The sequence below is a fragment of the Phocoena phocoena genome, chromosome 11 (assembly GCF_963924675.1).
Source record: "Phocoena phocoena chromosome 11, mPhoPho1.1, whole genome shotgun sequence".
NCBI classification, from domain to species: domain Eukaryota; kingdom Metazoa; phylum Chordata; class Mammalia; order Artiodactyla; family Phocoenidae; genus Phocoena; species Phocoena phocoena.
Window position 1 is genome coordinate 45410241 of NC_089229.1, and position 22705 is coordinate 45432945.

The 22705-nt window shown below is 44.2% G+C and overlaps 1 protein-coding gene across 1 annotated transcript in view; it reads right to left on the reverse strand.

The window, feature by feature from the left end:
• Positions 1-22705, reverse strand: part of TPH2 (tryptophan hydroxylase 2) — an 88208-nt gene that overhangs the window by 47675 nt on the left and 17828 nt on the right. Inside the window, exons 6-7 of the mRNA XM_065886901.1 lie at positions 10810-11006; positions 5510-5645 (exon numbers count right to left, since the gene is read on the reverse strand). Of these exons, the coding sequence (XP_065742973.1) occupies positions 5510-5645; positions 10810-11006 (333 nt within the window). The remainder of the gene's footprint in view (positions 1-5509; positions 5646-10809; positions 11007-22705) is intronic.

Genomic DNA, 22705 nt, shown 5'->3' on the forward strand with positions numbered 1-22705 from the left:
TACCTTAGAAAATAGGACCTTCTTGCCTTACCCTCCTTCATTTCCAAGACCTCTGTCAGTCCACACAGCTTCTGAAGAAAAGTATGAGATTTGGCCCCAGGAAAATATGGTTTGATTAAACCGTATTTCTTATTAAAGAGCTCTGCACTTCTAAGATACCACTGGCCGTCAGGACTACAGATAAAATTGAAAGCCATACACACGAGTACATGTGCACATGCAAATTCAGTGAGCAAGTATTTAACATCCACCTTGCACAAAACACATTCAAGAAGTCTGTTGAAACTGTGAAGAATAGAGACCACAGATCCCCTAGAAGGAAGTGTCCGGGGAGGAAAAGCCAAATGACCTAAAGAGGAACTGGGGGTGGGCGGGTAGGATGCATATGACAGGTGAAAATCCAAAGCGCCCTCTGAACACCAGAAGGCTGACATCAGAGACGAGACCAGGCCAGACAAGACCAAGGAGTGAGGGAAGGATACCTCCCTCCAACTCTCTTCTCCCTGCAGTGTGCCCAAGACCAGTTTAGGAAACACACTGGATCTCCACCGCCCCTCTCCAGCAAGAATCTTCTAGAGGCAAGTCCAGAGATGCTCCTACCACTGTCCTGGTGCACTGTCCCCCCCCTCACTTCAGACACGCACAGCACACCCACACACAGGACAGTCCTGCAGGGACCTGCACCACTGCTTGCCAATTTCAGAGCGTAGCTTCTTGATCACATTTAAGAAGTTCAAATATAACTGAGAACACATCACAGACTGACACTGTTCTTTAAGAGAGGGCAATGAGCTTTGCTGTTAAGGTGAGACTATATTCAGGGTTTGTTACCCAAAGGGGGAAAATGTCTTCTTAGCACCATGTGAAGTGCAGTTGGGTCTCTCTCTTTTTCCTTCCCTCCCTCTGCCTCTGTCTCTCTCTCTCTCTCTTATTTTCATAAGGGGGAGGTGGGGACAAGCTTCACATTTCCTTTCCCTCCTCTCCTTCAGCTTCACAGTGAACAACCACTTTTTTCTTTTGAAATGATCTTCATTCCCAAAGCAGAACAGATGAGCAAAACAGGTTGCCCCTCCTGGGTATGATTTATTCTGGTCCAAGTGACCTATCCTCACAGCCTCACCTGGTGTCTAAAATCCCACCATTAATGGTTCATGACTTTGCCTGAAGACACTGAATATATAAAAATGCCTTACTGATGGAGGGGTGTCCAGCAGCAGTTCTTGAAATCAAAGTAGAGCTGCAGGAAGGAGTGGAGGGGCTGCAGCCCTGCAGATGGAGGTGCTACCACCACACAGGGTGCAGCCGGGACTTCCCCTGTTCCCTTCACTCCACAGATCTCAGACTGAGCCTGGGACTCTGTGCATGTCTCAAACCTGGCACCTTCTGGTGGCAGTGGCATTCACGGCTTCAGTCCACTGTGGACTCAGTTTTTACTTTATATGCCAGGTTCGGAGATCCACTCCAACCTCAGTCTGGATCTTCTTGTTCCCGTATTGCCTTTGCCAGCTGGCCTTGAGTTAATCACAGTCTGATGAAGGAGACTGACACATGAACAAATAATTACCATGCAGTGTTGTAAGTGTTAAAATACAAGTAAGGAAAAGTACTACAGGAATATCTAGCTCTGCCTGGCAAAGTCTTCACAGAAAAGGTTGCTACTGAGTTGTAATCCTGAGAATTAAAATGATTTCACAAGAGTCATTCCAGGCCAAATGAACCACCTGTGCTGGCTCATGCCTGTGCAAAAGCATGAACCAACAGGCTCATGGGGATGGTGAGAAGTCCAGGATGGCTGGAGCAGAAGGTTTTGGAGGGGGTAGAAAGAGAGACAGAAGATGTGATTTGATGATATCAAACATTTTTTTACTTTTTCCTTGTATGTAACAGGGAAACAACAGAGGTCAAACCAGGGAAGGCTACAGTCAGATTGGTGTTTTAGAAAGGAAACAAAGTCTACAGATTGCTTCTAAGAGAAAAATAACTGTCAGACAGAACAACAATGACCTGCCAAACTGCTTCTTCTCAAACAGTGGTTCTCACTGGGGAAGATGTGTCCCCCTGGGGACATCTGGCAGTTTCTGGAGACATCTTTGGTTGTCACACCTGGCACGGGTGGGAGTGTACTCTTGACGTCTAGCAGGTAGAGGCCAGGGATGCTGCTAAACGTCCTACCACAACAAAGCACTATTTGGCTCAAAATATCAATAGTGCCGAGGTTGAGAAACCCTGTTCTAAAAGGTAAAGTGGCCAGAGGGTGCAATATGACACAGACCACAGTGGACTTCCCAGAGAAGCAAAGAGGAGAGCAGGAGATTGGGGGGCTGGCTTCTCAAATGTTTGTCCTGCCACTATTCGCATGCCAGGTGATGCTCGCACACCCAGGTCACTTAGAGTTCTGTCTCTTTCCCTGTCATTCCACTGAGTGACAGGGATGCTCTTATTGGAATAACCTTGAATTTGACCCAACTGATTTTTTTTAAAGAAATCATTTGTAAACTTCAATACTCCATTAGTGACAAAGTTGCTCGCGATCACAGCTGATCAAAATAAGTAGCTATGCGACAACAGTGTGCAGAATCCCTGCCTCAGGCAGTGCTCCAAGGGAGAAAGAGCCTCACTTCTAGCAGAATCAGTGACCTTTCGATCCAGGTAGAAACACATGGAAAAGCAACTCTTCCCACCAAGAAAATCAGGAGTCACTGATTCTCCAGGACTTTCTCCACTGTCCTCCAGGCCAGAACCTCCCCAGGGAAGCAACCCAATCTACCACTGCTTTTTAAAGTCAAGCCCCAGTACCTGACCAGTTTTAAAATGTAAAATGGTAAAAACAACCTATGTTTAACACCCCATATGTGTTGAGAGCTAGGCTATCAAAATACATTCTTCCCAGACTGAAGAGGAAAATAACAAAATTCTTTTTTCGGATAGTGTATTTTCGCTGCTTTCACTCCCATTTCTAGCTGCCTCTTCAGGGCCCGCCTCTGTCTCATTACTGCTGCCTCAACTACAACAGTTCAGCAATTAGAAGCAGTTACTTGGAAGCAGCGTACAAGCACCAAACACAGGAGCCAAGCTGAACTTCACAAATTGGAGAAGCTGCCCTCTTGGTTCTCAATAGAGGAAATGGGACTGCGTTTCAAAGACAATGCCTGTGAAAGTGCTTGGGCAGGAAACGGCACTCCCGATCTAGTGTTTCATAGATTCAAACTACAGCATGTGGCTGGGAAGAGACTTGGGACTTTGTTATACATACGGATTAAAGGGACCTTTACAGAGAACTGTGTCTGCACAGAGTATATCTGGAAGGATGCAGTGGAAACTGGTAGCGGTGGTTGCCCCTGGGGAGGATGCAACAGGTGTCAAGGGAGCAGAAGAGGGAAAAAAGTCACTGTTCAGAGCGTGCCCTTTCGTAAGCTTCGAAGGCTAAATCATGTGCGTGTGTTACCTACTCATAAAATCATAACAATAATTTAAGAATCAAATGAATGATATAAAACCCACAGAAAGGAGCCTGCCAAAACAACCCCAAGGTAGTGAATCCCGAGTTTCCATGCTCTGACTTAGCTTCCTCTTGCCTGTGTGGTCAGAGGAGTCATGGAAGAAGAAAACACTCAGATCGATAGCAGGAGCTCTAATTCACTTCTGAACTCTCAGCCCTTATTTCCAACTGCCAGGGGCTTCTCCAACTGGAGGTCCCACCCATGGGCCCCTCAAAGACAGGATACTCCAAACCCAAATCCTCCTCTTTGCTCCCTCTTTTATTCCCTCTTGCCTCCAAGCCTAATCCCCCTCCAATATTTTAGAAAAAAACTACCCATTCAGCCTCCCAATCTTTTGATAAAAACCTTAGCATTGGGCTCCCCTGGTGGCGCAGTGGTTGAGAGTCCGCCTGCTGATGCAGGGGATGCGGGTTCGTGCCCCGGTCCGGGAAGATCCCCCGTGCCGCTGAGCGGCTGGGCCCGTGAGCCACGGCCGCTGAGCCTGCGCGTCGGGAGCCTGTGCTCCGCAATGGGAGAGGCCCCAAGAGTGAGAGGCCCGGCGTACCGCAAAAACAAACAAACAAACAAAAAAAAACCTTAGCATTGCCTTAGGGACCCTCTCATCTCCTGGCCCTCATTATAGTCACCAAATACTGTTAATTCCATCTTGATGACCTTTCTCAGAGGTGACCTCTCGTCCTATCCCACTGATGGCTTATAAACTGTATCCCTTCACTGGAATGGGAGCTCCTGCTGGTTTTCCAGCTCGTTCATTCTCCATACTTCCAAGTCCCCACCCTCATCATCCTTCTCAAAGACGATTATCTGATCACGCTTAGGAGCCTTGGACAGCTCCCTGCTGCCTACAGAATTAAGCCCAAAGGTCCTGTTTTGACAAATGACTGTTTACATTGTGGACAGAAGAGTCATTTCATCCCTAACACATACCTATGTTCTGGCCCCTCTAAAGTAACAAGCCTTGTTCATTTATGCCTCTTTTGTGCCTCCACATCTTTGTACTGGTTGTTTTCCTTGACTTGAAAGCTTTCCCCTCCCTCCCCACTCGGCTTTATCCAAAAAAGAAATTCCTACCCACCCTTCCAGACCCCCACTAATTTTTCGCTTTCTCTGAAATGCCTTTCGGGACTGTTCCCTCCCCTTTGCCCCTCTGACACTCTGCACACACACACCCTTACAGGCCTAAACACATTCTTTCATAATTATTTATGTTTCTATCTCCCCTGCCAGAACGCGAGAGGCTTTAAGAAAACAGCTGCGACATTTTATTCATCTTTGAATCCGCTGTGCCTCCGTGCTAGCACTGCACATAAATGTTTGCTGAATGAATTGGTTGAAAGTACTTTGGTAAAAATGTAACACATTATTCCCCCAATTTTATAGACCTCTGTGGCTAAAATCTCATCTCTTTGCCCTCTCTCTCTGCATACATTTTGGTAGCTACCACGGGTCTCAGGAGGGCCAGTTATTCAAAGGCAACTAACAAAGTGCCTGCTATTTGTAAACCCTCTGGGCTAGATTTAGAGATTGCCTTTCTTAGCTCTGACAGCTCTCCTTTGAGCATTCATCCACTCTAAGAAACATTTCTCTCCCAGTGTCTGGAGTCCTATAAGTAACCTTTGTTTACCCTGAAAACACTTTCAGGGATGCTGAAAGGAGCTAAAAAAAGAAAAGAACAATGTAGTGACCCTGCCGGGTACCCAGCTGGTCAGTGAGCCTCTGTCCCCTAGGAAGAGGAGGGGACTTCGGAGACTCAGCTCTAATCCCCACCCACTTCTGTCACCATCAGCTACTTTACTGCTCTCTGCTCCCCAGTGAAGACCTTGGCAGCCCATTCATCATAAGACTATTCAGGTAAAACAGCATCACAAGCAAAGTGATAACCTCGGTGGCCTAAGGAACAGTGGTCTTTAGCGTTCCTGGACCCAATTTACTCTCAAGTGAAGTGAGCCCTGACCACTTTCCAATGTGGCGGTCCCCATCCAGCCCAGCTTTACAGTGTGGGTACTCACGGTTCCGGGGTGTAGAGGGGGTCCGAGCCATGGCGGATGTACTGAGTACAGTGGAACACTCTGTAGGCCAGTCCTGCCAGAAAGTCTCGAGGACTCAGGTATCCAGCCACTGGTCTCACCGTGAAGCCAGACCTTTCTAAAGAGGCAAGAGAAAGACTCAACTAAATATTAACCCGACAGGACTTGATGGTCCAAGCGGGGCTTCCTATTATTTATAAGGCTGTTTTAGAAACAAAGTAATCAACGTCCTAAAACTCTTGACAATTGAATGACATACACTGTTAACAGCTATCGTGTTTGTGGTTTCGGATGACTAAAATACACTCACGAATGATGGTTTCCAGGGGCATAAGACATTCATTAAAATGGAAAGAAAGGCAAAAAAAACCTTTAAGGATTTAAATTCAGAGGTTGAATTAGGATAAGAAAGCTCAAATACACAAGAGAAGATTACAATCTAAAGTGATGTAAACTAAATTTTTGGTGGTGAGCACAAGGCAGTGTACATAGAAGTAGAAATATAAGGTTGTACATGTGAAACTTACATAATATTCTAAACCAATGTGACCTCACTAAGAAATAATTTTTTAAAAAATACATCAGATGCAAAAGACTACACATGTTGTGATTCTATTTATATGATGTCCAGAAGAGGAATATCTATAGATAGAAAGTAAATCAGTGGTTGCCCAGGGCTAGGGGTAGGAACAAGGATTGACCATAAAGGGGCAAAAGAAAACTTTTTGCAATGATGGAAATGTTGTAAAACTGAATTGCTGTGATGGTTACACAACTCTATAAATTTACTACCATCACTGAATTGTACAGTTACAGTGGGTAAATTTTATGTTATGTCAACTATACCTCAATGAATGAAGCTGCTAAAAAATATAAATAAATAAAGTGATGCTTACTACAGATTACCTGATATCTTTCTAAAGACACACCTAGATAGGGATTCTTCCTGCGTGTATGTGGTCAGTGAACACAAAGCTAATTCACCCCCTTGACGGGCATCCTGGAATCAGTTCACACGACAGCTTTCTATTGTCAAAACCACCTAACCCCTTCATTCCACACTGCAATATCCCATTTCTGTGATATTATGAAAACAATTATATTAATTACCGCAGTTTGAAAAGGTACTCGAAGGCTCTGCATGCTTTGTTGGTTTATGGTAAGAGGAAAAAAACAAAATAAGCAGAATACAATAAAATCTATGAAATCAGCCTAGACTGCTAACCCAGTTAAGGACTGCTTAATACTTCCTGCTCATGAAGGCCCAGAAAATTTCAACAGGAGGGGGTCTTCTTCTGATATCAGCACTGTAAAGGCTCCCATTCTGAAAACCTCAGCTCATTAGAAGAGCATCTCAGAATGGTTAGAAATGGTTTTGAAAGATAAAAACCAATTAAGCGTATAAAACAAGTCCACTCTGGGATTCTGGGTACCTACAAGGAAATAACCCTGTTCTCAGGCCTCCTCAGACCTGTAATTCTAACAGTGTTCAGTTCATTCCAAAAGTTCTCAGGTGGATTGATTGCTCTCCACTGAAAATCAAAAAGATAAGTGTATTTTTTTCTTTTTGAATTTTATGTCAATTAAGCCAGTATCCCACATGTGGGGTACAGGGGAAGCATCCTTTAGTTTAATAGTTATGTATTTTATTTTCTTATAAATTTAAAAATATATGTATCTATCACATCAAGAAATTTGAATTTGTGACTACCATTGCTTAAGTTTCCTATTAAAATAAATTTGGTATTTTAAAAGTGAGTCAATTAAAAGAAATAAAAATACACACACTTACATTGTGCTTGCTGTGTACCAATGAATGATGCAAACTGAGTGCCCAGTACCCAGTTCATCAAAGGTGTGAAAATCGATAACAATAATAGTAGTAATAGTAACTAAAACTCTGCTATGCTTAATATGTGTCAAGCAATAACTTTAGGGCTTTAAGGTATATCAATTAGTTTCCCCTCCCAACCCTGTAAGGTAGATAAAATTATTATCTCTGTTTGCAGAGAGGAAACTGAGGCACAAAGAAGTTAAGGTAATTCATCTATCTAAGGTCACACAGCCAGGAACCGGCAGAGCCATGACTCAACCCCAGGCATTCTGCATCCAGAAACTGTACTGTACTGTACCCCTCATAAAAATATTAAGTTGGGTGACAGATACAGCAAAACTCATGAGATGGTAATCTAATTCCTGGGGTTTGAGAAACAAAGCAGTAAAAAGCATCCCCACATAGGAATAATCAAGACCATGGTAAATATATAATACGCACATAACTCCATGGGAAACAGAGGGACATGCCAGAGGCAGGGCCGTTAGGGAGAATATAATCTAGTTAAACAACAGCATAAGGCATTATGTATTTAGGCGCTAATTAAATGACACTGATCACTGGTCCTCAATCTCTTTCTCTCGGTAACACGTATCATGGATGACATCCACGCAGGGGGCCCTCCCATCATGCTAAGTGTGGTTCTCAGTGAACCAGCTGTCAGGCCATGCCCACCTCTCTCCTTATACACACATGAGCTAGGATGAAACTGTGGTGGCTCCTATGATGAGGATTCATAAAGAAGGCAGGACTTGTCTGAGCCTTGAAGAACAGGTAGAATCTGAGCAGGTGAAGGAATGGCTTTTCTAGCAAGGCACAGAGCCTAAGCAGTGGTATGAAGACCCACAGCTAGAACAGAGGGTTTGTGCGGTGCAGTCATAGCAGCAGACATAAACGGTTATAATAAGTACCTGCCTAATAGCCTCGATTTTGCCTCTTGGCCCACAAAGTCTAAAATATTGACTATCTATCTGGCCTTTTACAAAAAAATTAAAAGTTCGCCAACCCCAGTAAAATCAAAGGGGAGCCACTGATAGCTTCTGAGCAGAGATGTCAGGAACGAAGAGATGCTTTAGGAAGCTTCATCTGGAAACAGTGGGCAGGCGAGTAGAGAGGAGAAACAGGTGTCAAGGATGCAGTGACGGGGACCTCAGTGTGGATGGCAGCAGCGGAATGGAAAGAAAAGGACAGGCTCACCATGGGTCACAAAGCTAGAAGTGGCAATACCCGGAGACTGGGGTAAGCTCAGTCCTAACTAGGCTCTCCTAATTAGCCCCTACCCTAATGCCCTGAACCTGGGAATATGTTACTTTAGATGGCAAAATGGACTTTCAGATGTGATTAAGTTAAGGGTCTTGAGCTGGGGAGATCATCCTAGATTATCTCGGTGGGGCTGATATAATCACAAGCATTCTTATAAGAGGGAGGCAGGAGGGTCAGAGTCAGAGGACTTGTGACAATGGAAGCAAAGGCTGGAGTGAGGTAAGAAAGGAGCCACGAGGCAAGGCATTGTGGGTAGAGACTCTAGAAGCTGAAAAGGCAAGGGAACAGAAGCCTTCAGAAAGAACACAGCCTAGCCAACTCCTTGATTTTAGACTTCTAATCTCCAGAACTGCAAGATAATACATTCATGTTAAGTCACTAAGTTTGCGGTAATGTGTTACAGCTGAATAAGAAGCGTATACAAAGGCTGATTAAGTGTGGCAGGGAGGGGAGTGGGGGTAGGACTTCAGAGGAGTAGTGTAACCGAGCAGAACCCTATGAGGGGGCTTCCCTGGTGGCGCAGTGGTTGGGAATCCGCCTACCAATGCAGGGGACACGGGTTCAAGCCCTGGTCCGGGAAGATCCCACATGCCACGGAGCAACTAAGCCCGTGCACCACAACTACTAAGCCTGCGCTCTAGAGCCCGCGAGCCACAACTACTGAAGCCCACGCACCTAGAGCCCGTGCTCTGCAACAAGAGAAGCCACCGCAGTGAGAAGCCCGGGCACCGCAACGAAGAGTAGCCCCTGCTCGCCGCAACTAGAGAAAAGCCCACGCGCAGCAACGAAGACCCAACGCAGCCAAAAATAAATTAATTAAATTAAATTTTTAAAAAAGAATAAATTTAATCAGAACTGAGAAAATGCAGAAAGAAAGGAAAACAGTCAAGCGAGACAAAATAATAATACTTTAGCCATTAAACAAAGTCAAGGACCTTTAGTTCTTCCTCAAGGACTATATAGATAATATTCTGAGCCACGTCCTTTGAGCTGTTTTGCAGACACTGAAACCCACACCAGGTGGAAGAAGTTAACTGTATGCTGTCCACAAGCACTAGACCCCAGACCGGCTGGAGCCAGAAGGTTGATGATGCTGGCTCCCAATTACGTCCCCACCGACCAATCAGAAGAACGTCCACGAGCCGACCACGCCCTGCTCCTTGAACACTGTAAGACTGCTCGCTACCCCCTCCAGGGCGGGCACACAGTCTTGAGGGCATTAGCCCGCTGTGGCCCCCTTTACCTGGCAAAGCAATAAAACTATTCTTTTCTACTTCACCCCAGACTCTGTCTCCGCGTTTCTATTCGGCACCAGCGAACAGAGGCCAAGTTTTGGCAACAGGAATCCCTAGAGCCTGATGAGTCTAGAGAATCTATCATCACCCATAGAAACAGGGAAGACAGGTGAGGAAAGGAGCTCCAGGGAAAGAGGTAGGCAGCAAGGCTTTAGCTTTTAGAACTGTTGTGCTCGAAATGGGGAAGAGAGAGAAAAGAGGAGAACCCGAGGACTTACCTGCCGTGAAGGACACAGAAGGAAGTGCGGCCGCTGTAAAACTTCACCTCCACCCCCATCCCCGCAAGAGCCTGAAGTTTTCCCAGTTGCTGTCCCGGGAGGGTCAGTGAGGAGAGTGACCACACAGAGAACGTGGACGCCAGGGGACTCTGCTCCACCTCACTCCCTGCTCTCACACCAGCACTACCGTTCCGGGCACGGTTTATACTTTACAATAGCGATCTGATTAACTGACTGACCTCCTCCCCAGAGGAAAGTCACTATGCTCAACGTTAATCCGTGATACTTCTTCATCCGGTACAGAATTCTTAGCAAAGCAAATACAAAGCTACCTTTGAGATCATTCCATGCCTATGTAGCCCACCAGAGTCGCTCCCGGATCAGAAAAAGCTCAAAGCTGAACTTGCAAATGTCGGTTGGGGTTCGCCGTATAAAACAGCCCAGCAGAGAGACCTCACCAAGGCCCTGGGCTGGGTGAAGAGCTGAGTCCATCTCCCCGCCCAGAGGCCCTGCTCTGCTTCCCACAGGTGGCGCAGGCAACTGTTGGTGCAGAGCTCCTCTTTTTAAATCAAAGGGAGCTCTTAATTGGAAAAAGGGTGATTGCTGTCACGTGTGTCCTTAGACGGCCCATGAGGATGTGGGGTAGGAAGAGACAGCCCGTGTGAAGCTTACCTTTCAGAAAAACCGAGACGTCTTCAAGTTGGGGCACGTTGTCCTCCCTGTAGCCACAGTATTTAGTCAGCAGAGGGAAGTTTTTCAAATACTCCCGGCAAGCATGAGTAGGATAGAGTTTGGAGAGCTCTCGGAACACGACACCCCAAGTTTTAGTTTCTTCCTCTGTGTACTCCACTCTGGGGATGGGCTGACCACTAGGCAGGAGAGAAGAGAAATGAATGAATCTGGCTCTGGGTCACTGGGCTAAGTGTTTTCTCACCTTCATACCTATGTGAGTCAGATTCCTGTAAAGTGGGATGCCTGAGTGTCCAAAAGGATCCCACGAAGTGTTATTTTTTGAAGAAAATGCTAACCTTCTAATTTTGTGTATGTGTTTAAACTTTCATATAAATGATTTAAGTTACGTCTTCACACATTCTTATGGACATTTGATAAGATTCTTGTTCTGACACTGGGATCAGTAACAAGAGTTCTGGGTTGGAAGGAACTGGTTTAGGTCCAAAGCTGTGCTCTGAGAACCTTTTCTGCAATCACCTGACAAGAGTAATAAATGGATGTTGTCTTTTGAAAATAAAATTGCTTGTGGGTCCCCTTTGTCCTTTGTAGGGAACTCACCCCAATCTCCTAGTGTAATTTTGAGGTTATTTGTTCAGTGAGAGAAATGTCTGAGAAATACTAAAAGCCTACGCCAAACTTAAGTGAGAGTTTTGCAAAGTGCAAAATTGGAACATTTATTATACATCATACTGAGAGGTGCACACATTAAGCCCTGTCAGTTAGGAGAGAGGCCAGCAAACTTTTTCCATAAAGGTCTAAAAGGTAAATATTTTAAGCTTGTGTGCCATACAGTCTCTATCAAAACTGCCCACGTCTGCCACTATATCTTGAAAACAGCCACAGATAATATGTAAACACATGAACATAGCTATGTTCTAATAAAACTTGCATTACAAAAACAGACCAGATTCAGCCTGTAAGTCATAGGGAGCCAGTGCCTGGTTTGGAATATTGAGAGGCAGCCCTGGACTGGGGTGGTCAGGGAGAGCTTCCTTGGAGAAGGTACAACTTAAGCTGAGACTTGTTGGCCAGGTAGGATCTGCAGGTGCCCTGACAGAAGGAAAGGTGAGTTTTAAAATGCTCTTCTAACAGCAGCCAGCAGCCATGAGCAGGGACCATAGCTCCTGAGGCCACGTGAGGTCAGGAGAAAGGAGAGAATATGTACACGTGCTTTTGCAAACTATAGCTTGAAGAGCCAGAATCTGAATTTAGCCTCTGATTAAGAAACCTATCCTGAAAGTGAAAACTTTTCATGACCTGCTCAACAGTAACCTGCAGTAGTCCCCCACTGCCCTCCCTGGCCACTTGTCACAGATTCTGCCCCTGCAGTCAGCAAAGACCCACACGACATATGGAAGTCCAATATATACACATAAACCTAGGGATTCTGCCCCTGTGAGCTCTGTAATCCAGTAACCCAGCCTGCATAGGCAGCAACTGGCCCTCAGGGCTGCTGCAGCCTCAGGCACCTTCAGCAAGCTGGGGTCATTCAGAAGTGCCCCCTTAGGTAGAAAAAAGGGCAGGAGGACAGTAACAAGATCAGGCTCATAAGCAGAGCCCTGTCCCCAGCCCTCTGCACACTTCAAAGTATTCTTACCGAAATCTTTTCTGTTGAAGGTTCAGGTCCAAATGTGATTCTTACTGCCTCAAATTATTTTTACTGAAAAAAATTAACTGCAGTACATGAGGGATGAGGGAACAACACATACTGAAGAAAAAAACAGAAATTAACATTTATTTTCTCTACGTATCAAGACTAGGGCTTATGACAAACCGAATTAGAACAAGATTAGCCTTGTTTAAATATGGCTGTTGATAACAAATAAAAAATTACAACCCGACAAATATTTGCTGAGAAGATCAAGACTGCTAAGGCTTAGCCTCTGTGATGAATTTAGAAGAAAGCTTGAAATGGAAAGATAAAAATAGAAAGGATGTAAGGAAATAAAAACATGAACGGTCTGCCTCTGGTACCAGAAAATTCAACAAAATCAATTTGAGTCGGGGAAGCCAATAAAGCTGATAAGGGCTGTGCACAATCAGAAGGTGGAAAGCAATGAGGCTGAAACAATAAATGAAATACTGAGAAGCCATTTGAAAAGAATCATTAGGTCAAACATTTCCCTTCGATATCAGTCTGCAAACATGCAGCGTTTCAAAGGGGAACTGACTGTAGACAACAGGAAGCTGCAGAAGAAAGACGAGTGTGAGTCTGGATAGGAAGAAGGAGTTATACAGACCTTCCTCCACTTACAATGGGGTTACCTTGTGATAAACCCAACGTAAGTTGAAAATATCATCAGTTGAAAATGCCTTTAATACACCCAACATACCAAACATCATGGCTCAGCCTAGCCTACCTTAAACGTACCCAGAACACTTACATTAGCCTACAGCTGGGCAGACTCATCTAACACAAAGCCTATTTTATAATAAAGTGTTGAACATCTCATGTACTTTATGGAATACTGTACTGCAAGTGAAAAACAGAATGGTTGCCTAGCTACAGAATGATTGTAGGTGTTATCAGTTGTTCACCCTGGCCATCGAGCGGGGGCTGACCATGGCTCCCTGCCGCGGTTCAGCATCACAAGAGAGAATTACACCGCATATTGCACTGAAAAAAAAGGTGCAAATTCGAAGTATGTTTCTACTGAACGCATTTCACTTTCACACCATGGCGAAGTGGAACCATCCTAAGATGGGCCTGTCAGTGCGTATCTGTTACTTAATAATGAATTCCTAGCATCACGACCTTGGGAATACAAACGACCACGCATACAGTCTCATCTGTTTCCACTTGTCTGTCCTGCCTGGGTAACTAATGAGCCTGCTCTTTAAGTGAATAGCTGGTGCAGTGCCCTGCAGCTACCCTGAACGGGTCTGACTGGTCACGCCAAGAGATTTCTCACACCGCTCTGACCCCCATATCCCGGGTAGCTATTTAAGGTAAATGTTTAAAAATCAACTTCACACAAAGTAAAGGCTACTTTTACCCATTTAATTTCTGTTAAAAAATATCCCAAATACAGAAAAAATAAGAAATTTCCCACTTTTCCATGTAGTTAATCAAGGTATATAATAATAGCTCATCTTTGAGAACTTACTATTGGCCAGACACTTTTTTAAAGTTAAGTGTTTTTATATAACTTAGCCCATTTGATTCTCACAACTCCATTGAGGTAGACCCCCCCCCCCCATTTTACAGATAAGGATATTAAGGCTCAGAGAAACTAAGCCATTTGACTAAACTCATGGTGCCAAGCTTACCACCCAGTCTGTCAGGCTCAGGACCGGCTGTGGTCTTAACTGATTAATGTACACCAATGAAATAAAAAATGTATCCCAGGCACCAGCTTATTTTCACATACCAAATTACAATAAGGCTTATAGGTATATGTACTTATATATAGAAAACCTCGTATACAATCATGTAATTATGATACTCGCATGTATTTGTATAGATCTCATAAAATACTTTCATATTTCTTCACTCCTTTAACCTTCTCAGTAAGACCAGTAGGTAGTGCTTGGGGTACCAGGAATGCAGGGACACCTATTTTTTTAAAACTTTGAGATTTGACATTTGGAAAAATAAAAATTGTCATGAGAAAAATCAAAATGTGTTGCACTTCTCTGTCCTTGTTGTGGGTTAGGCTTGTTGTAGGCTTTTTGTGAATTATATATGAGAAGAATGACAGAGGGGTGTCCTGATCTTTCTAGGGCCTAGGACATATACCCACATATCATTATGCATCTATCTCTGAGTACATGTCATAACATGTATGTAATAAGCATCATATCCCAGTGTCCTAAAACTGCTCTGGCCTACAACTAAAGTCACTTAAGTACTCCACATTCTAGAGAAAGCTCTCAGCAGTTGGAGCCAACCATCTCCCTGCAGGGCTTGTGAAGAAGCGGCAGAAATGGCTCTACCACCAACAAACCCCCCTCGTACTACCCTTCCCACCCCATCCCCAAATTTCACCTAGCAGTCCAACAGGGAATCAGACATGCAGGATTGTGGGGAAGGCTGGGGTGAGAAGCAAAGGCCCCGTTCCTTCTCCTTGGAGGGGGGAAGGCTGTGCCACAAGAATCACTTGTAAGGACTGCAGGCACCCTCAAGAAGTAGGGTCTGGACTCTCCTTTCCCATCTGGACGCTTGCATAGCAGCAGGACGCCCTGCTCCCCCTGGTGCTGTCACCAGACTGGAGCAATAGAGACAGGCCCTGGGAGAGCGTCTGGAAGCCCAGCAGTACGGCGTGCTATGGGGGAGACGAGGGGACCTTTGACAGGTGTCCTCTGAAACTTGAGGTTTGTGTGAACATGGAGCCTGATGCCCAGTGACATCTAGAAATTCCCATGGGACCCAATGTGGTGTGCCTGGTAGGAAGATGGGGAGGCTCCACCCCATCCAGGTCTGCTCAGTTCTCAGGAGACAGAAGAATGCTCCAGGGGCTCCCCTCATCCCTGGCGAGGAAGTACTAAAGGCCAGGTGCATGAGGGGTACCCAAGTTACGATGTGGCCAACCTGGAGAAGAGGATGACGTTGTGAGCACTGAAAGGCCAAGGGAGGACAGGAAGCTTATCTGCAGGGGTGGAAGTGGAGGAAATGGTCTTACCCCAAGAAGACTACACACAACACCATGCAGAGACCATTTCAACAGAGACACCGCATCAGAAAGAACCTGTCCCAACCAGGGCGAGAGTGGCCAGAGGCCTGCCCACCCGGGACGTTCTCACGCTCCTGCCAAAAGCCCTCAGCCTCCTCTCAGCTCCCAACCCCAGAGGAACTAGGTCCTAGAAGAGAGAAGGAAAGGTATCTCAGAACCGTACACACACACAGACACACACACACACTCCAAAGAACAGAGGAGGAAGAGAATACATTTTGAATCAAATTTAAGATTAATCTTTTTTTAAATGAATGGGACTAGGTCTTAAATACCCCAATGAGACTCTACTAATCATTGAAAATGAAAGGAAATTAGTTGTTGCTAAGGAACTAGCTTCCCAGCAGGAAAGTAGGATTCAACACAATACAGTGGAAGGCAGTGAGTAGAGAAAATAAAACCATTTTACGTTGGTATAAACCCCAACAAGATGAGACTCCTCAACAAACTAATTACAAGTGAATATTATCATTAGATCTCCACTTATATGGAATTAGTTGCGCTTCCAGAATTCTTAACACCCACCAAAATTATTATTCACAGATTCCTAATTTACTGGAGAAAAACAGATGTGACTTTCAGCAGTTTCCACTCAGCACAGATTCTGCCCTCTTGCCAAAGAATGGCAAACTAAGACTTTACAAACACGACAGGGAACCATTGCTCAGTGAAGACAGTACAAGGAAAAGGGCTGAAACCTTCACTGTCAGGATTTAGCTCGACAATAGGAAAAGCTTCCCGGTGCAATATGTGACTAAGAGATGACTAAGAACTTCCTCTGGAAATACTGAAGACTGTGGAAGGCATCTTTCTGCCTGTAAGGTTAAATCCCACTCTTCCTAGAGGCAGGGCGATGATTCTGAAAAACCTGCGCATTCCCTGCAGAGAGGAGAAAGTAGAAAGTGCATAGACAAGCCTAACTGGGGGCAGGTACCGATAGAGTTACTCTATGTTAAGTCCTGAGCTTGTTAGAACAATGCTGTTTAACAAACACATTTTTACACTGAAATCCAGGGACATAAACCCCACTGGGGCTGAAATTATGGGAGTTCTCTCTCCAGCCAGATGAATAAGCAATAATGCTTTTGTTTTAATTATTTGTTTGATCTTCTCCTCCAGCAGGTCCAACAGCAAGCTCCTTTTCTTATACATATTTTTTTTAATTTGGGGAATTGGAAAACCTTTGATTATGGTGGTACAGGCTGGCTACCTCCTGGAGTCCTTGCTGCTAGAATTCCTAATGTGAGATGCAGTTTCTCTGCTTGTGTTATCTTTAAAGGAACTCCAGTGCGGGGGAAGCAATTCCCCTATTCAGTGGAGGAAGATGAGACAGGCTGAAGTTGATAGTATTTACATCAAGATGGCAAGACTGACTGAATCACAGTGCAGACTGTGTTCTTTGGAAACAGCTGGATTTCCTCAGTGGCAAGGACTAAACAGAGCAGAAGGGAAACTGAGAATTGGTTGAGGGGGGACCAGTGAATCTCATAGAAACAGTTAGGAATGAACTCATTTTCTATTTTATTTCATTACATGTTCCTCCGGGCTGGAGATGCCTCACTTATTCAAGACCTGTTTATCTGCCTGGAATAAACCGTCCCTTTCATCTCCGCCTCATCTTTTCTCTCCTTCCCCACCATAGGCATTTCTCTTGTGATTGACACTTCTGCCTGGGGGTGCCGAAGGGAAATGAGAACAGGAAATATGTAAAAATCCACCATCTTCGCAACTCATTAGCAATTAGCGGCTCCTCTAAGGGTTTGGACAAAGCCTTTGGAGAACGATTATTGGAACATGAAGGCAGGCGGTCTCTGTTCTTCCTCGGATTATGAGATGTGTGTGCTGCAGTCCTCAATGGGCATGCCCTGAATTCTGCATCATTTCCAGGGAGCTATCTATAATTCACCCTCTCTCCTCATTCTAGAAAGCACATAAGAATACAGAAAAGTGAGACTGACATTATTCCAACATTATTCTAAAAATAATCTTGATTTTGATCTAATGTAATTTTAAAAAGGAAACATTCATCATTCACAAAACTTAATTATTACCCAGCATTTGTTATACTTCTAACAACTGAGGTGACACACCAATGTGTAGAAAGTTCAATCAGTACCGAGTACTGACTCTCACCCATAGCCAGTGATGTAATGTCACCTAGTACTATGCTGGCAGGTACCCCCTTCATAAATAGTATCACCTGCAGCCAGGTGTCGCCAGAGTAGAGCCATGTAGTCAATAAGTGTTCCACAAGATGATGGCTTACACCTTTGAGACCGGAAAAAAATGTTGCTACAAGCCAGAAAAAAAAAATCCTCAGTAGAGTGGATGAATTCCATTAAAGTTTAACCAGAAAGCAAATGCCATTTATATCTACTGATTTTTAAGAGTCAGTGAGAAAAGTCTAAGGCTCTCGAATTTGATAAAATTACACTTCAGAATTCAGACCACAGAGGACACTCAATAACTTTATGATAAAATACTATCAGTAAGGGCTTCCCTGGTGGCGCAGTGGTTGGGAGTCCGCCTGCCGATGCAGGGGACACGGGTTCGTGCCCCGGTCCGGGAGGATCCCACATGTCGCGGAGCGGCTGGGCCCGGGAGCCATGGCCGCTGAGCCTGCGCATCTGGAGCCTGTGCCCCGCAACGGGAGAGGCCACGGCAGTGAGAGGCCCACGTACCGCAAAATTAAAAAAAAAAAAAAAAAAATACTATCAGTAATACTCAGGGGAAAAAAACAAGTAAAATATCTAAAAGTACTCTTCTGCTAAATCTAACCCCCCATTACCATGTACACGCCTTGAAGACAGGGATTTTTGTTTGCTTTGTTCATTTTCATATCCCTGTCCCGCAGAATTAAGCCTAGAACAGACAGGTGTTCAATAAATAATATTCGTTGAATATGTAAATCAACCAATCAGACCAAAACAAGCCACGCACTTAAAGTTTGAGAAAAAAGTATAGTTGTTTATCAGGAAGTCTGGCAGATAGGTATTTGTCTTACCTCATCCCTACCTCATGTATTTTAATTGCTATGGAAAAAGCAACTCTTAAAAGACTAAGATTTTAAGAAGTTTTCTGGTAACTTCCGATTAACCTTATGTCCTGCTTACTTTACAGGTAGGGGTTTCTCTTTTCTAATTTTCTCACTCAGGTTTTCTAGGTATTGTCACCCATCACACTTATAGCCAAAATTTTCACCTGGAAAGAAAGCGGTCTATGCAAACCCAAAGGGACATAAATAAACACAGAGATGTTTCCTTGGTTAGATATCTTAATGAATGAACTCTCAAAGCCACAGGCACGATGGTTAAATGCTATTTTTCAAAAAGGAAACTCACAAACCAGATCTTGAGTTATACCAAGATTTGAAACCATTCAAGTCATCTGACATTAAGTGGCTTGATAAGGGGTTCATTTGATGAGGAGATTGGGCAGACTGGGACAGCTAAATTACACCAGAAAGAAAACGTAAAGGCACAAACTCATTTTCAGCAAGTCCCCTAGGCTAGTCAGGTAAAGAGCATTTATGAGCACATATTTTATTTGCTTTTGCAAATGAGTTTTGCACACCTGAATTTTCGTAAATGAGTCTACGGGCCCTAAGGAACTTTCAGATGGTAGCAAACAGAAACGTTAGTTTGTTTTGTTCACATTGTTAATATTGGTGCTGCCTTTACAAGAGACATAATGAAAATAAACTACCACACCTAGGGAGCCTCAGGGAGAGGGAAGATTTAACTCCTGGAAATTATTTGTTTTTATTTGTCCTGTGCACCCCAGGATAGGGCTTCTCACCATCTTCTCACCTTGCAGAAAGCCCCTGTCACATTCTAGAGGAGTGATTTTCTTCTGCCAAAACTACCATGAAATTAAATATGAACAGCAGCGACAGTGGGTCTAACATTCACCAACACGTGCCTGCTCAACATATGCAAGGGGAACTCAGGGAACGCCACCCAGAAAAGAACTACAAGTTAAGAGCAGCCAACAAGCTCAGGCCACTAGGATGAAGAGACACAGGCTAGGGTCTCCAAGAACTCCAAGTTCAATCCCATGTATCTTGCATCTTGATCAACAGGGACCAAATGTTGCTGACCACTGGGCCCTGACCTCCCTCTTTCGGTAGCAGATGAGGGAATGCAGTTTTCCTACAGTTCACAGGCCTAATAATAGCATCCATTCATCCGTCCATCTAACTGTAGCAATAACAATAATATAATAGCACATGACATGGATTTTGTCATATAATGCTCACCTTATACAGTAATTAAATGACTGTTTATGGTTGAGACTAAGGCTTATAGACATAGTCATCTATCCAAGATGAAACAGCTAGTAAGTGGCATAGCAGGTACTTGGATTCAGGAAGCCTAGCTCTAGAGACCCCACTCTAAACCAACACACCTCAGAGCAAGGTCTTGAGTACCTAGCATTGAGTTTGGCCTCTGTTTCCTCATTTGAAACTGAGGGAAGTAAGAAAACCACACAACACAGAGTATCAGATGAGACATCATCAGCCAAGTGCCAGGGCCAATGCCTAGTACCTAACAGGTACTCGATATAGTGGGTTCACTTCCTCCAGGTGTATAGAAATGAAAAAAAAAAAAGTGTCATCACTTCCCTGCAGGGTCAGGAATAGGTCTGGAGATAAAAAACCACCTTCTTCCGTATAAATCTATTCACCTCTGAGACATTACTTGTGAAAGTAATTTTAATCCTTCATGTTTGTGGAAATCATTTCAAAGTAAAAATACTCATACCTCATTCTCCGTGAAAGACATTAGAATTTGGTGTAACTTCTGTCCTTGTCAGTAAGCCGTATTGTGTGAATGTTTTCCACAGCTGTGGGAGCCGTGCTATAATCAGACAACATCCTACCGAGGCATTGACGCACATCTAAAAAACCCACCAAGCCCCAGAAATGGAACGGAGAAACCTTTTCCAAATCAATTTTCCCTTTTGTCTTTCTTTGCGACTCTCAGGCTCCCTTCCTTTTCAGCCATTGAGTTAAACTCCAGGTAGAGAGAAACATTTGGCATGAAAATGATTCTCCCATAAAGCCTGACGTCTTTTAAATACTTACAAGCACTGTGCATTTCAAATATGCAGAGAATTCTATACAGAGAATAACTTTCTAGAAACCCATGTCATTTAATTCTGTTGCTCTTGTTTTCAACTTGTGTATAATACCACTTATGTCAAATGGAAGTAGCTATGCAGATTTTCTTTTAAGAAAACCAAAAGAAAAAAGTGTTGCCTCTTGGGCAGAAAAAATATTTAGATTCTGCAAGAGAGGGACTCCTGAAATCCCTCATGTGACCTTCCTCAGAAACTATTCAAGTCATCTGGGAAAGGACCCTAGCACGACGAATATTTGGGTTTGTTCTGCTTTGCAATTTATCGCTCCATTTCAAAGAAATTAAAGCATCAACAACTGGTGCTCATGCAGGACTCACAAAGTACCTCAGCAGCCGCATACATCTCAGCTTCGTTCAAAAGCTGGGAAAGCAAATCAATGGAGGATAATGGAACGGGATAAAATTAGCTCAGTCGGGGAGAAAACATATTTGCCTTCTCGGGTGCCTCTTCTCAAACGGGCAGAGAAGAGAAAAAATTAAAACTTGGTCCCCCATCACCATAAAGCCTACAATTCATCAAGGTGACCATCTGCCAATGAAACTGATAAGGAAAATGTTATTAAGGATAAAACTTGCAACCCCCGTTAAGTTCTTTTCCCACTAAGGAAGCATAACTTTTCCCTTTCATTCTTCCTCTACCTTCTATTTATATTTCCAATTAAGATTTGTCTGTCTAAAAATCGGTAATGTGGCACTCACGAGCCCTGTTAGTAATGTATTCCTCTAAGCTACGTTCTAAAACCAAGCAGGATCCATAAACCATGCCTCTTCTTGCATGAAATGAGAAATGCTACGGTCAACTGAAATTTCTGGAAAGGTGGAGAGGTGGAGCCACCCCAGTTACTTTTCTGCAATTTGCAATAATTGCAAATGCCTCCTAGGAAAAACTCTGCATCAGTAATCCTCCAGCTCACACGTAAACTAAATCATCACAGCTACCTATGAGCAGGGAAACCCCAGTATGCACAGCATTGGGCATCCAGAGGTAAGAGGAGGGGCAGCAAACAGCTCTACCCCGTACCTGTCTGGAGCCTTTGTCTCTATCATCCATTTCCTTCCTTTTCTGTACAAACCTATGGCTGACTCCTGCTGAGCCACCTAGTGAAGGGAAAACTGAGGAGACCTCCTGAAAAGTGAGATGTTGGCTTGGAAGCCCAATATGTTTATTCCAAGGCAAATCCATTCCACAATTATGTATCTATTCAACAACTTAGAATGCACCGCATGTTACTGAATCTTAGCCCCAGAAGGTTTCACTTGACAACACGTGGTATTTGGGGCTGTGGGTGGGAGAAAAGAAGGTGGTAAGAAAATGCCCCTCTCTGCTTTGATGGGAAGAGGAGGTTAGAATCATCACTATTCCATGTTGAATGGGAGAATTTTCTCTCTCTCTCCCCGATGGGACTGAGTAGAAAATTCACAAGCTCGCCCAAATTGAATGAGCCTGCTGGGCTGGGTGATTGCACTTTTCAAATATGCTAGTCCCCATTTGGGGCTATTTTGTTTTAGAGCTTCTGTTTAGCTGTGTACTTACACTCCAAGCAAATGAATCACAAAGGGTGCAATTTTGTAAATCAAAAAATCAAGAAATAAATAGGCTAGCAACTAGAAAAAGCCAGAGAGGGACAAATCCCTGGCAATTGTTTTTCAAGCCTCAGCCCAGCTGTGTTTATTTTCAGCCGATATATATCCCACGAGGGTCAGGCTTCGGGTGGAAGGAGATGAGCACAGGGCCTGAGAGAGCAGAACAAAGTCACTGTGCAGGGCGAGGACGTGGCTCTAACACGCCAGGGCCAGGCAGATGTCCTGGGCGCCTGTCCTGGGCGCCTCGGAGAGACAGCGCAGCCTTGAAGTCAGACGGTCTCCATAGAGTCTGAAGTGTATTAAGTACACACAAGAAATGTGCATTTCAAATATGCTGAATTCTGTAAAGAGAAGAATGGCTTTTTAAAATGCCAAGTCCCTTCGTTCTGTCACTGTTATAGTCAACCTGTGTATGATGTCACCTATGTCAAAGGGAAG